Source organism: Actinia tenebrosa, unplaced genomic scaffold (assembly GCF_029948245.1).
Source record: "Actinia tenebrosa isolate PJP-AT-01 unplaced genomic scaffold, QUT_ActTen_1.0 PGA_scaffold4__44_contigs__length_22323623, whole genome shotgun sequence".
Classification (NCBI taxonomy): domain Eukaryota; kingdom Metazoa; phylum Cnidaria; class Anthozoa; order Actiniaria; family Actiniidae; genus Actinia; species Actinia tenebrosa.
The window spans coordinates 20,846,192-20,859,762 of NW_028292581.1; the positions used below are offsets into that span (position 1 = coordinate 20,846,192).

Genomic DNA, 13,571 nt, shown 5'->3' on the forward strand with positions numbered 1-13,571 from the left:
AAGAAATATCACTTGATGTCTGATTTTTGAGTCAGATTTTTCTGTCACGCCGCGTGAGAGAGTGATCCACAAATTTCTCTTTTCAACCATTATATTTTTCTTGAATTTTGACATCTCCCAACAAGCGTCATTTCTACGGGATCTTCATGAACGCATTTGCAAGTCAAAATCTAGTCTCCCCAAGAAATATCACTTGATGTCTGATTTTTGAGTCAGATTTTTCTGTCACGCCGCGTGAGAGAGTGATCCACAAATTTCTCTTTTCAACCATTATATTTTTCTTGAATTTTGACATCTCCCAACAAGCGTGTGAGAGAATGATAAGGACTGGGCTCCCTGTGGAGGGAGTTTGAGTGACATGTGAGAGAAGAGCCGTGAGAGCACGAGAGATGTGTTTGGAGAAAAGGGTGTTGTGAGAGAGAATCGGAATTGTAAAGAGGATAAACTCGTTATTTGGATTAAATCTTAAAGCAGGAGTTGGAGACTATATTCATAAATTATCGTACATGGTCCTTCGAGCCGGATTGTTGAATTATGGCGACAAAGAAGGAAAAAATTAGACAAGGGCACCGATTAGTGGTGAGGAATTTGAAAGACACAGTGGAGACGACACTCGTGGAGCATAGCCAAAATGACCAGAGCATCAAGTTAAATCAATTGAAAAGAACTCTAGAGGACAAGATTACGAAGCTGAACGAATTGGACGACGAAATCTTGGAGAAAATTGAGAATGAAAGTGAAATATTTACCGAGATCGCCGAGGCGGGAAAATTCACCGAATTAATTCATGAGCTACAAGCCAAAATAGATGCAACACTTTCATCGAAAGAAACTACAGCACCGAGCGGATCTGCTAACTCTACACCAACCAGTTCTACAGCAACCAAACTTCCCAAGCTAGTTTTGAAGAAATTTCGAGGAGAGCCAACTGAATGGCAATCGTTTTGGGATAGTTTCAAGAGCGCCGTACACGACAATGGCGGGCTGTCAAACATCGACAAATTCAACTACTTGAAAGGGTTGGTGGAAGGGAAAGCTGAATCTACAATTTCCGGACTTCAACTGACTGAAGGAAATTACCAAACAGCTATAGACCTACTACAACGACGTTTTGGAGACAAACAGACAATAATAAGCAGTCATATGGATTATTTATTGAAAATTCCTCCGCTTAATTCATCGACCGACGTATACAAGCTCAGACAAACCTACGAACAGATCGAAACGCACGTGCGCGGCTTGAAAGCACTAGACGTACCTACTTCATCTTATGGAGCATTGCTCGTTCCTGTCATCGTAAGGAAATTACCAGAAGAAGTAAAATTGAATATCAGTCGACAAATTAAAGGGACTTGGGAGTTAGATCCATTGCTGACATTGTTGAGAGAGGAAGTGGAAAATCGGGAACGGTGTGCTGGAGTTCAGGCTTCCGGACAACGGAGTGAATCGAACTCAAGAAGATCTTCATTTACCTGGGGGAAAAGTAGTCCCACAACAGCAGCCACATTGTTTACGAGTGAAACGACAAGATCAATAACATGTTCTTATTGTAGAGGAGAACATGCTTCAGCTACTTGCCATGTAGTTACTGATAAAGCAAAAAGGAGACAAGAATTACGTAAACAAGGACGCTGCTTCAGGTGTCTGAAGAAAGATCATGTTGCCAAGGATTGTACTTCAGCAAAGGTATGTCCTAAATGTTCTGGAAGACATCGTGTAAGCTTGTGTGAGGAGAGCCAATCCAGACAATCAAGTGAGAATAAGCCAGCACCAAATTCAGCACCACAGACATCTAGCACCACATCTCATCAACAAACTAGAGAGACAAGCACAAGCAGTGCTGCCACCCATAACCTTCACGTGAGATCATGTGATAGCATTTTACTTCAAACTGCACAAGCCATCGTGGAGTCACCATATTCCAATTCTAGCATGAGAATTAGAGTCATATTTGACTCAGGGAGTCAGAGGAGTTATGTTACTCAACATGTTAAGGAACAATTGAGCTTAAACCCTGGAAAGAGAGAGTCATTAATGATAAAAACATTTGGAAATAACGAGTCATCAGAGTTGCGAATTTGTGAAAACGTGGAACTGATTGTTAAAGATAAGAATGGACGATTTGCTGCTTCGGTGAATTTATTTGTTGTACCAACCATCTGTCAACCATTAGGAAGTCAAAAAATTGACAAGGCGAAAAGGAACTTTGCATATTTGAACGATATTGAACTAGCTGATACCAATGAGGGAGAATCAGGTATTGAAATTGACATGCTTATTGGAGCAGATTTTTATTGGAAGTTCTTTACGGGGAACACCAAACAGGGGGAGGTCAGTGGACCAGTGGCAAGTGAGACAAAGTTGGGCTGGGTGCTGTCAGGGCCCATGCCATCTTCCAGAAATAGCCTACTGTCAAGTGTCAATCTTGTATCTACCCATGTTTTGAAAGTTCAGTCAACAGTACAACCTCTTGTTGACCTTAGAGATACAGAGCCAGAACCCTCACAGGAACTGGTGAACAAACTATGGAGCTTAGATTCCATTGGAATTGTAGATACGGAGACAATTCATGAATCATTCCAGAAGAATATCTCCTTCCAGGAAGGTAGATATGTTGTCAGATTGCCAGTTAAAGAGAAACACATGCCCCTACCAGATAATTACGAGTTGGCCCTGTCTCGACTGGACTCGCTAGTGAGACGACTACGAAGAGACCAAGACATCTACAAGGAATATAACCAGATCATAGAAGAACAAGAGCAGAGTGGAATCATAGAGAAGGTAAAGCCTAACGAGAGGGACACTGCAGAAGAGATCCATTACTTACCACATCAGGCGGTGATAAGAAAGGATGCATTGTCTACCAAGTTGAGAGTTGTTTATGATGCCAGTTCCAAGGTCAGTTCAAGGTACCCATCACTCAATGACTGTATACATACTGGACCAGCTCTGTCAAGTGCACTACTGGATATTTTGATACGCTTCAGAGCCCACAAGGTAGGATTAGTTGCTGACATTGAAAAGGCCTTTTTGAACATTTGTGTCGAGGACAGCCAAAGAGATTTGATGAGGTTCCTATGGGTAAACGATGTAAATGCAGAAGATCCAGAAGTAGAAGTCTACAGATTTAACAGGGTACTCTTTGGACTGAACTGTTCCCCTTTTTTACTTAATGCTACCTTGAACTATCACATCAAGTCATACTATGGTGATAATCTTGATCTTGCTGAGAGAGTACTGGATGGGTTTTATGTTGATGACTGGACATCTGGGGGGAATGATGAGGAGGAAGCCTTCATGTTATACAACACAGTCAAGTCATGTATGTCAGCTGGTGGATTCAATCTCAGGAAGTGGGCTTCAAACAGCAAGGACCTGATGAAAAGGATTGCTGAAGATAGAGTAGAGAACACTAGGCCTACTGAGGTAAGGGATGTAGAGCATCCACTACAGACACCACATCCTACGGTTGAGAGAGACACTGAGTCATATGCTAAGATTTCTGTAGGAGGATTACATGAGATTGATCCTACACAAGGAGAACATAAGGTACTTGGGATCAACTGGAACTTGAACTCTGATACCCTGGTACTAAAGTTAGATAAGGTAACACAGTTTGCTAAAGATCTGGAACCCAGCAAGAGAAATGTGTTACGTTTGTCAGTAAAGTTATTCGATCCACTAGGACTGATTTCTCCCGTCATGATACCAATGAGGATACTGTTTCAAGAACTTTGTGCTTTAAAATATGAATGGGACTGCCCCCTGCCTGAGGGTAAGCAGAGAATTGTTAAGAAATGGTTAGCAGATGCTGACAAGGTAAAGGACATTGTTATGCCAAGGTATTATTTGAACTCTCAGATCAGTGATTCATTGAAATCAGCAAGCCTACATGCATTCGGAGATGCATCTAAGAAAGCATATTGTTCTGTTGTGTACTTGTGCACAGAGACAGAGATGGGTTTCAGACATTCTACATTAGTTGCCTCCAAGTCAAGACTTGCACCCTTGTCAGAACTTACCATACCAGGGTTGGAGCTTGTTGCAGCTGTGATCACGTCACGCCTAGTTACTACAGTAAAGAAGGCACTAGAGTCAGTTGTAAACATTGACATTTCACACTGTTGGACTGATAGCAAAGCAGTTCTGTACTGGATAACACGAAGCAAGGAACTCAAACAGTTTGTAGAGAACCGAGTGAACACAATCTTAGAACTAACGACAGCTGATATGTGGGGTCATTGCCCGGGAACTCAGAATCCTGCAGACCTTGGATCCAGAGGATGTTTCCCTTCAGAGATAGCAAGTAACATTACATGGTGGGAAGGACCTAGCTGGTTGAAAGAGCCACCAGACTGTTATCCCAAGTTAGACGGCTTCATTGAAGAAGCAGATGTTTCTGAGGACTGTTTAAAGGAGTTTCGTGTTATGAGAGCGAAGCAGAACGACACCGAAAGTACGGCTTCATTTCTAACCAGTTCATTTAAGATTCATATGTCAACCAAGCCTGTGAACGTGTCAGAGGTTATCGATTGTACAAGATACAGCAAACCCATGAAACTGTTTAGAGTCACAGCAACAGTGTTACGATTTATAGCCATTCTCAAGACTAAACAAGATGATCGTAAGCAGAAACTACAAAAAAATAGCGAAATATCACAAGAAGAGGTGATAGCAGCAGAGAAGCTGTGGATTCGTGAGGTACAAAGAGAGACAGAGCAACAGAAAAACTGGAAAGATTTGCAGAAACAGCTTGGCCTGTACAAGAATGAAGAAGGAATCCTCAGAAGCAGAGGGAGATTGGCCAATGCGTTGTTACCCGTTGAAACTAAGTTTCCCATATTCTTACCACGAGAACATTATTTAACTAGATTGATCGTAGAACATTGTCACCGAGAAGTTCAGCATGAGCATGGAGGAGTCAAAGATACGTTGACGCAAGTTAGAAGCCAGTTTTGGATCCCTAGAGGACGTCAGCTAGTGAGGAAGATTCTGTTTCATTGTGTATTATGCAAGAGATTACGAGGAACAGCGTATGCTTCACCACAGCACTCAGATCTTCCACCATACAGGGTTGTGGAGACACTCGCATTTACACATGACGGGGTGGATTATGCAGGTCCATTGTACATAAAACCCTCAGAGTTGATGCCTGAACAAGGACCAAAGACTTACATATGTTTGTTTACATGTACTTCGTCTAGAGCACTGCATTTGGAACTGGCTCCAGACTTATCAACAGAGTCGTTTTTAAGGTGTTTGAGAAGATTTGTTTCAAGGAGAGGAATTCCCTCATCCATTACTTCAGACAATGCTAAAACATTTAAACTTGCGGATAAAGAAATCCAGAAGTTGTTTGCTCATGAAGAAGTTCAACGTTATGCGTTAGAGAAAGGAATCAAATGGAACTTTATTCTAGAGAAGGCCCCATGGTGGGGTGGGTTTTATGAGCGAATGGTACAGTTGGTGAAGAGATCCCTTAGGAAGGTTCTTGGTAATGCAAAACTTAACTATGAAGAACTCTCAACAGTGCTAACAGAGGTTGAAGGGACTTTGAACTCTAGACCCTTGACGTATGTTGAGCCTGAGGTCAGTGAACAGCCACTGACACCCTCACACCTTATTACTGGAAGACGCTTAGCGACATTACCACACCCATCACAAGTCATAGAAGATTGCGATTTGACATCCATAACTAGAAGACAGATGTACCTCAGCCTGTTACTGAACCATTTTTGGAAAAGATGGAGCACAGAGTATTTGATGAACCTTGGGAAGTTTCAAAGAAAGAAATCTTAAAGAAATAAGGTTGCTGAGGTAGGAGATGTTGTAATCATTCATGATGATAATCCAAGTCGTATCAAGTGGAAGACAGGAGTGGTAGAAGAGTTGATTGTTGGAGAAGATCAAGAGGTGAGGGGAGTAAAGATCAGAACTCTAACGAAAAAAGGTGCAGCTACCAAGCTGAGAAGACCAGTCCAGAAGATCTACCCATTAGAAATTACATGTACCCAAGAGAAACCGACACAGTCGCAAGGAACCAGAATTGATCAGAGCAAGGAAGCAGATGAAACAGATCATGATGTTAAGGACAATGGAAGACCTCAAAGGAGGGCAAAGAGTCAAGCAAGAGTGCGAATAAAGGAACTTGTTAGTGACCAAGCAGTTTAGACTACTGCGTTGGTCAAGGGGGAGTGTGAGAGAATGATAAGGACTGGGCTCCCTGTGGAGGGAGTTTGAGTGACATGTGAGAGAAGAGCCGTGAGAGCACGAGAGATGTATTTGGAGAAAAGGATGTTGTGAGAGAGAATCGGAATTGTAAAGAGGATAAACTCGTTATTTGGATTAAATCTTAAAGCAGGAGTTGGAGACTATATTCATAAATTATCGTACAAAGCGTCATTTCTACGGGATCTTCATGAACGCATTTGCAAGTCAAAGTCTAGTCTCCCCAAGAAATATCACTTGATGTCAGATTTTTGAGTCAGATTTTTCTGTCACGCCGCTTAAATGAGTGATCCACAAATTTCTCTTTTCAACCATTCTATTTTTCTTGAATTTTGACATCTCCCAACAAGCGTCATTTCTACGGGATCTTCATGAACGCATTTGCAAGTCAAAATCTAGTCTCCCCAAGAAACATCACTTGATGTCTGATTTTTGAGTCAAATTTTTCTGTCACGCCGCGTGAGAGAGTGATCCACAAATTTCTCTTTTCAACCATTATATTTTTCTTGAATTTTGACATCTCCCAACAAGCGTCATTTCTACGGGATCTTCATGAACGCATTTGCAAGTCAAAATCTAGTCTCCCCAAGAAATATCACTTTTCCACAGCCCTTAGCAGCAATAATTTCTGCGTCGTGGACATCCAAGCATCCCGTACTTCTAAAGATGCCCATCTTGAAGAGCTTTGTTGATCATCCTTCTGAAGTACGGCATGTCTTTCTGTTTAGTTGGGATAAAAAGTTGGTAATGTTTTTCATTTTGTACATCCTTTAAAATAGGATCTTAAAGATGTTTTTGGTACATACTTGGTCGAAGTCGATCTTTCTTTCCAGTGCAATGTATTCGGCATACTATAAGAATATTGAATTGCAAGAATTACGGTAAAAACACTATATTATTCCTATCAGTTAATCGAGTATTGCTAAGGTCATTTACGGTGTTGCTTTTAATGAAAAGGAATTCACACAGCAGACTGATGCGTTAATGCGTACGTGTACTTAAACCGTGCGTCAGACATTTTCAGTTATTACTATTGATAGAGTATTTCAATGTACTCCTTAATTGAGGTACAAACCTTGCAAAGAAACACTCCACAGTCGTCGCAATTCCTCTGTAAAGGTATGGTCTAAAAATGATGCAAAACAGTTTTTTATTATTAGTAATTCGTAATATAATCTCCATTTCCGTTATCACCATTACCAGTTAATTGTCACCGGGTTGATCAAAAGTAAACATTGTGCGAGCTTTTGGACCTACTTACTTCGTTTGGATTTAGAGCAAACCACTCACTAATATTCAGAGGAGCGTTGTAATTAGCAACATGAACGTAGCATAAAAGCTTCCTAAAAAGTATTTGTTATTAGATTCCAATAGAAGACTCAATAAGACTGATAATCAACAGATGAAAGAAGAGATGATTGATTGATTGATTGATGGGATTAATTCATAAAAAATTACTAAAGTATAAAAACAACAACAATGGGATTTGGCAGGGACCGAAAAGGGTGGCTCTTCTTCACTGAAGCCATTTACAATTAAATGAAGAGAAAAATCCCAAAACACGGAGGATAATATACTTCGTTCGTGACGTAATTGAGAGTAGATGATTAGTCAGGGTGTTGTGGGAAAACGCGCTATACTCACATTATTGAGGAAACAAGTGATCTCCGGCTATACCATGATTTCCAATTTTAATCGATAATGAGTGGTGACACTATTTCCTGTTTTGTTTCTTCTTATCGTGGCTTCACATCCGCAGTACTTACCATGAGTGTCCAATGATTTGTCTCATTCACGGGAAACAACACAATATCTTCATCGAACAACAAAAATCTATAGGAAAACAATTCGGTGTTTATGCCAATGTTACACATAACTTGAGAAGTTACATTTCCATTTTTACCGTTTGTGCTGTCTTGTCCAGATTTCTGCAATCACTGCATTTCTATTGCTGTGCCACTTTTGAAGGATATAGCTTTCAATTATCTTTATTCTACTATTATTTGCCTAATAATAATAATAATAATAATAACAATAATAATAATAATAATATGATGATGATGATGATGAAGAACATAATGATGATGATTACACATTCCTCTGAGTTGCATGTTTAAGCGATAATCATGATTCAAATAGTCTACGGTACCTAGATAAAAATTTACCTTCTTTGCTTCCCGTTCTATTAGCTTTAAGTAGGCATTCACAACCTGTAAATCATTCACATATGGAGCAAATATCGCTTTCAAAAAACAAATAAAATAGAAACGCAAAGATATATTTTATCTACGATTGTTTCATTACAAAGTGTCTACTTACTCTCTCATTAAGCCATTGTCCATTCTTCAGAGTTTCCAAATCGCTTTCGTCACAAACATCAACAGTATTTTCTATGACCGGATGAGTGGAAGGACGCCGACTCTCCTTAAATTTTTTTAACAAAATTAAATGGGTTATTCTATTATCGTTTATAATAAACGAAAAGTATTGGAAGATTGGTTTTGAACGGATAAAAGGGGGAAAACAATAGAAAAAAATATATAATTCCTTTTTACCTCATCTCCTTTTGTGCTTGGTGACCAGAATTTTTTATCCTGAAAATTTTATGCACCTATTAGCTTCTAAATTATAAATTCACAAGCTGCAATTAAACACTACAAGTTTACCTAAACATGTCTGTTTTATAGTTTTAGTTGTCGGGAAATTAAGAAATAAATGCCACCTTACCTCAACGCAAGAAAAGTTGGCGTCCGTTTCCTCTAGATACAAGTACTGAAAGTAAAATATAGAAATATTTCTATTGCATCAACAGAACGGGATCTCTCTTCACGTCACCAGTAAACAAAGAACTGCTTTTAAAAACTAACCTCTTCGTATTCCTTTTTCTCGTATCTCAGTATATAAACATCTGTCTACACAGTGACATATGAAAAGGCATAAATTTTATTGGTATTTAATGAAATGAAATTTTAATTTTAATTTTGTCAACGTCAATAGTTTAGCCCCTACCTGTACGCCCTTCGTTTCAAAGTACTCTTCTTTTTTTGTGCGCACGTTATTATCATCATCGAAATGAAGCCATTTACTACCCTGTCTTATGAGAACTGTGTCTAAAAGAGAGAAAAAAGAATTTTTCTTTGCGGGCGCAGCGTTTCCAGGACTTTTTTTTTCCAAATATCATACATATAATTCCACAAGCACAAATGAAACTACCAACATTACTTAAACTTACAATGGTCTGAATTTGTCGTTGGGCCACGATGGAGCTGAAGAGAAGTAAAAGAGGTATAGGAGCAATAGATAAAGTTCGTTTACAGCAGCAGGATGAATACAATTTCAACTAAATATGCACTGCATGCATGCTTGTAAGTATGTCAGGGTATTGCAGAACTCACCACAACAGCCTCTAATGAGTATTCGTGTCTATGTTCATGCTCTGGTAACACCTCCACCACACGGTTTGCCATGTTTATATATCTTAAAAAGAAAAAATATGTATGATAGGCCTACATTCATTCAATCTGTTCAAACACTAGTTACGACACTACATTACATTTCAATTGCACGGTACCTTGGTAGAGATACAACTGCACAATTCTTTTGATTCAGTTTGGACCTTCCCAAAATCAAGTACAAGGATTCTGGAGTCGTTAAAAGTTTTGTCGTTTTTCCAGTGGCAGTGTTCCTTGAGCATGTTTCGCATTGCCTGATAAGATACGCAATATACGCTCATTACAGTCTTACAAATCACAACGTTTACATGAGAATTGTTTGTTCTCTTACACTTTATTCTCATCATCCAAAATCTCGTCCTCAAAGTACTGGTCCATGCACTCCTCCAAGCGGCATTCGGACGTATTGGGTAGTGGTAATATGAGAGTGGAATACCGATCAACGATCTTATCCTTCTGAAAGTCAAATCACATCACGTATCGTAGAGCAAAACCTCAAGAACACTGAAATTGCCCATGCCGGCGTATGCTTACCTCCAAAAACATCCGCAAACTCATTTCCAAAACTCACCTGAACAGCACAATCGAGGCAAGTTTGATATACTGAAAGGTATCCCATAAATGACAGCGCAGTTTCTGGTAGCTGTAAAACGTAATAACAAATGCACCTTTGATAGACTCCATTCAGCAATATAGCCTTATTGTTTTCAATGATATTGTCGGCATACCTTGGCAAACAGCTCGTTCAGAAGTAAAGTTAAACACTCCTGTGCATCTTGTTGTTCTCCCATGGTAAACTTGGAATCGATTTTTGAAAGGAACATCTGGATAAGGAAAACAACGAGGATACTTTAAAGAAAAACATTCAGTCCAGTCTACACCATAGCCCGATTAAAGACCAGCAGTAGGACTCAAAACAAAAAACAAAACAAAAAAAATACTGATTGCAAAGGATGAACAAACAATTTTTAAACTAAACATATTCATCTCTTACCAGAACGTTTTTTGGATCAACACTTTCAATGTGACGCTCGGTTACACATGGACTTCTCAGCTGTCTGAGAGTATCAACCACATCTTTTGCAAGTTGGGTTTGAAAAACGCTCTCCACGATCAAACAATCGCTGTCTGTAGAAGCCGGTGATTTCGATGACTCATTCCTCGAATGTTCTAAGAAGGAAAATCACGTAAAACATAAGAAAGTACCTTTGCACATTTGGTGAAATTGGTAGACGTTAACTACGTGAGACTTAACTTACCTATGATAGAATCTGTGACTGGATCCCTGACTAACATTTGCAGTGTTGCGCTCAAGTAACAAGTACTGCCAAGATTTTTAATTCCTTTTCTATCAGCAATCGCCCTTGAAGGGACAAGCGGAGGCAATTTACAATATATATTTACAATATTTATAATATTTACGTCATTGAAACTGTTTTTGCCTTCCCTTTTCTCATTTGGGAAAACATTTAGTCTTACCTTCTGAAAAGAGCACCCCCTTCGCATTTTTTGCCGTTGTTTTCCTGAAGTTGTTTTTAAAAGGTACGAATTAGTCGAAGGCCACTTCAGGTTCATTTTCATTTTTTATCAATATTATTATTAATGATACCATTACTTTCCCTTACCTTTTTCTTTATATGGCCTAATTAAAAAAGTTATTTCTGATCTCCCTCTGTTTCCTGGTGCGACGATCTTAACCATATCTTAACATTCTGAGGCATCTTTTGGGAGAGTTTGATGGGGTCCTTAACAATAATTTAACCATATCTTAACATTCTGAGGCGGTTTCTAGGAGGGTTTCCGACCTTCCTTAACAATAATTTAGCCATATCTTAACATTCTGAGGCATCTTTTGGAGGAGTTTGGTGGGTGGCTTAACAAAGTCTTAACCACATCTTAACATTCTGAGGCGGTTTCTGATATAGTTTCCGACCTTCCTTAACAATAATTTAACCACATCTTAACATTCTAGGGCCGCCAGGGTTACACCCTTCTACTCCATCTCCGGAATCCTAGAATTTCTCTGCGGCTCCGCTCTGTAGTAGACAACTTTGGGTGGTTGCATGCGCGCCCAAACGACGGCAGCTATGCCTACGACTGCAAATAGTACATTGCCGGCTATTTGCCAGTCTATTTTTGTGGATACTTCCTCTACTTCGTTCTCTATTTCTTCTAGGTCCTTTTCCCCTGTTTCTTCGAACGAGTCTTCTTCCTGGTCCATTTTGGCTAGCAATTCCTCCTTCGCAGCCCGTAGTTCTTCTCTAGCTTTTTGGAGATCGTCCAGGACTATAGCAAAGGAATCCTGCACTTCTAGGAAATGTTTCTGCAAATCCGTAGTAGGCGGCTTTTCGGGAATTGCTACCTCCAGACCATTTTCCCGCTCTATCCTGCGTATCTTTGGTATGCCTATGCCGTACTTTTTGGCTACCTTCTGCAGCCCTACTCCGTTCTTTCTATCTTCCAACAATCCTGCGGTTTCCTCCTCGGATAGTATTTTGGGTGTTGCCATATATATCTAGAGATATGGTTCGGATATGGGTATTCCGTGGACAAACACTATGGATCCATAGGAGTATTCCGTGGGTCCATGGGATATAGACATGTATCTCTACATAGCTCTAGGCATAGCCGGCTACATGCTAGGAAAACAAAGGACGACACAAATACTTTTGGAGATCTTAGAAGGTCTCTACAGAGCGCAAAAGACTTTGCAGGAAATTCGCATACCAGGCTACGTAGCTACTTTGGCGCAACTACCGCGGCGTAGATAGTACTAGGGAAACGACTCGTTCCTCCATACAAATGGGGAGGTGTTTCGCCTCCACCTACTATCCCACGGGGAATTCTGGTGCTTGCTACCAGCGCAGTGGACACAAAAAAATGTGTCTACCAGAGTAGAAAAGGTAGCCGAAAATGGTTGCCGAAACAATGGGCAAAAATATACTCTTCTAACTGCGTTTTTGGAATTTCATTACTACGCGAATTAGATTAACTCAGGGAATCATGGGGTTAGGTCGGGTGAATCAGGACTGGTATGCCCTATACTACTTTGTACTCTACTGATTATAGTTGGATAATATTATAGAATACGCTTCGTACACGGCTTACCACGTCGATAATGTTGTTAAATGTGGTATCCAAGGTAACGTTTAGAGAGGCTTTAACATCCAAAGCCGGTCGTACGTCCGTATTGTATCGGGAAATCACACTTGTAATGAGCCTGTTTTCATGGATAGCAGAGCAATTACCTGTTGGGAATGATACATTTGTACATACATACATCCGTTTTAAACTATAGTTTTATCTCAAAAAATCAGATCGAAGAAAATAAAAAACAAAAAATAATAAAATAACGAGATAGAAAACCCTTAACTGCTTGACCACTAAGTTGGTTTATTTTTAAAATCTGATGATGTTTTTAGGCCATCGACTGTAGCACCTTAGTAACAGGATAAAGCACAGGCAGCCCAATCTCTTGAAAAGAGTAGGGGGATGAAAAAAACTCGATAATAACTTCGTTCAAAAAGCTCCAAAGTGGCTTAAAATCAGCAAAATATAAAAATATTTTCACAAGATGGTTATTTTTATTCGCAAAAGTACTAATTTTACAGTATAAGAGATTGGTCTGCCTGTGGATAAAGCAGAGATATGTGTTGATATTGATATATGAAGATATAGAAATATAGATAAGTTATAGTGCTTGGGAACGAGGTTATTCCGGGCAAAAGCCCTTGGAATAAGCCTGAAGCGAGATGACCTTTTACCCCCGTCTCTAGACCATAATCCTTTTCACACTGTTTTTGTTCTTTAATTATGATTATTGTTCCTGTATTCTCTAAGGAATCAAAAATTTTAATATGAAAGAATTTTAAAAACTATTATGATATAGAG

The 13,571-nt window shown here is 39.6% G+C and overlaps 2 protein-coding genes across 2 annotated transcripts; one reads left to right on the forward strand and one right to left on the reverse strand.

The window, feature by feature from the left end:
- Positions 1–314: 314 nt before the first annotated feature.
- On the forward strand, positions 315–6,363 carry LOC148907462 (uncharacterized). Its single transcript, XM_089037011.1, has one exon. The coding sequence runs from the start codon at positions 535–537 to the stop codon at positions 5,797–5,799; it is 5,265 nt and encodes a 1,754-aa protein (XP_088893137.1). The 5' UTR covers positions 315–534; the 3' UTR covers positions 5,800–6,363.
- Positions 6,364–6,944: 581 nt separating this feature from the next.
- LOC116298978 (ubiquitin carboxyl-terminal hydrolase 46) lies at positions 6,945–11,230 on the reverse strand. The gene is made up of 20 exons (XM_089037018.1): positions 11,160–11,230; positions 10,940–11,043; positions 10,675–10,850; positions 10,409–10,504; positions 10,252–10,323; positions 10,012–10,136; positions 9,800–9,934; positions 9,624–9,705; positions 9,461–9,494; positions 9,238–9,338; positions 9,096–9,140; positions 8,956–9,000; positions 8,784–8,822; positions 8,548–8,652; positions 8,394–8,438; positions 8,132–8,235; positions 7,995–8,061; positions 7,490–7,571; positions 7,304–7,354; positions 6,945–7,079 (listed from the first exon to the last, which is right to left on the reverse strand). The coding sequence occupies exons 2-18, from the start codon at positions 10,974–10,976 to the stop codon at positions 7,542–7,544; spliced, it is 1,338 nt and encodes a 445-aa protein (XP_088893144.1). The 5' UTR covers positions 10,977–11,043; positions 11,160–11,230; the 3' UTR covers positions 6,945–7,079; positions 7,304–7,354; positions 7,490–7,541.
- Between the last annotated feature and the right edge of the window lie 2,341 nt (positions 11,231–13,571).

Coding starts and splice junctions, on each gene's coding strand:
- LOC148907462 (XM_089037011.1), top strand. CDS start 535: ATGGCGACAAAGAAGGAAAAAATTAGACAAGGGCACCGATTAGTGGTG.
- LOC116298978 (XM_089037018.1), bottom strand. CDS start 10,976: ATGTTAGTCAGGGATCCAGTCACAGATTCTATCATAG. Junction 10,324..10,408: donor TGAACGAGCTGTTTGCCAAG/GTATGCCGACAA, acceptor TACGTTTTACAG/CTACCAGAAACTGCGCTGTC. Junction 8,062..8,131: donor TGGACAAGACAGCACAAACG/GTAAAAATGGAA, acceptor GTTTTCCTATAG/ATTTTTGTTGTTCGATGAAG.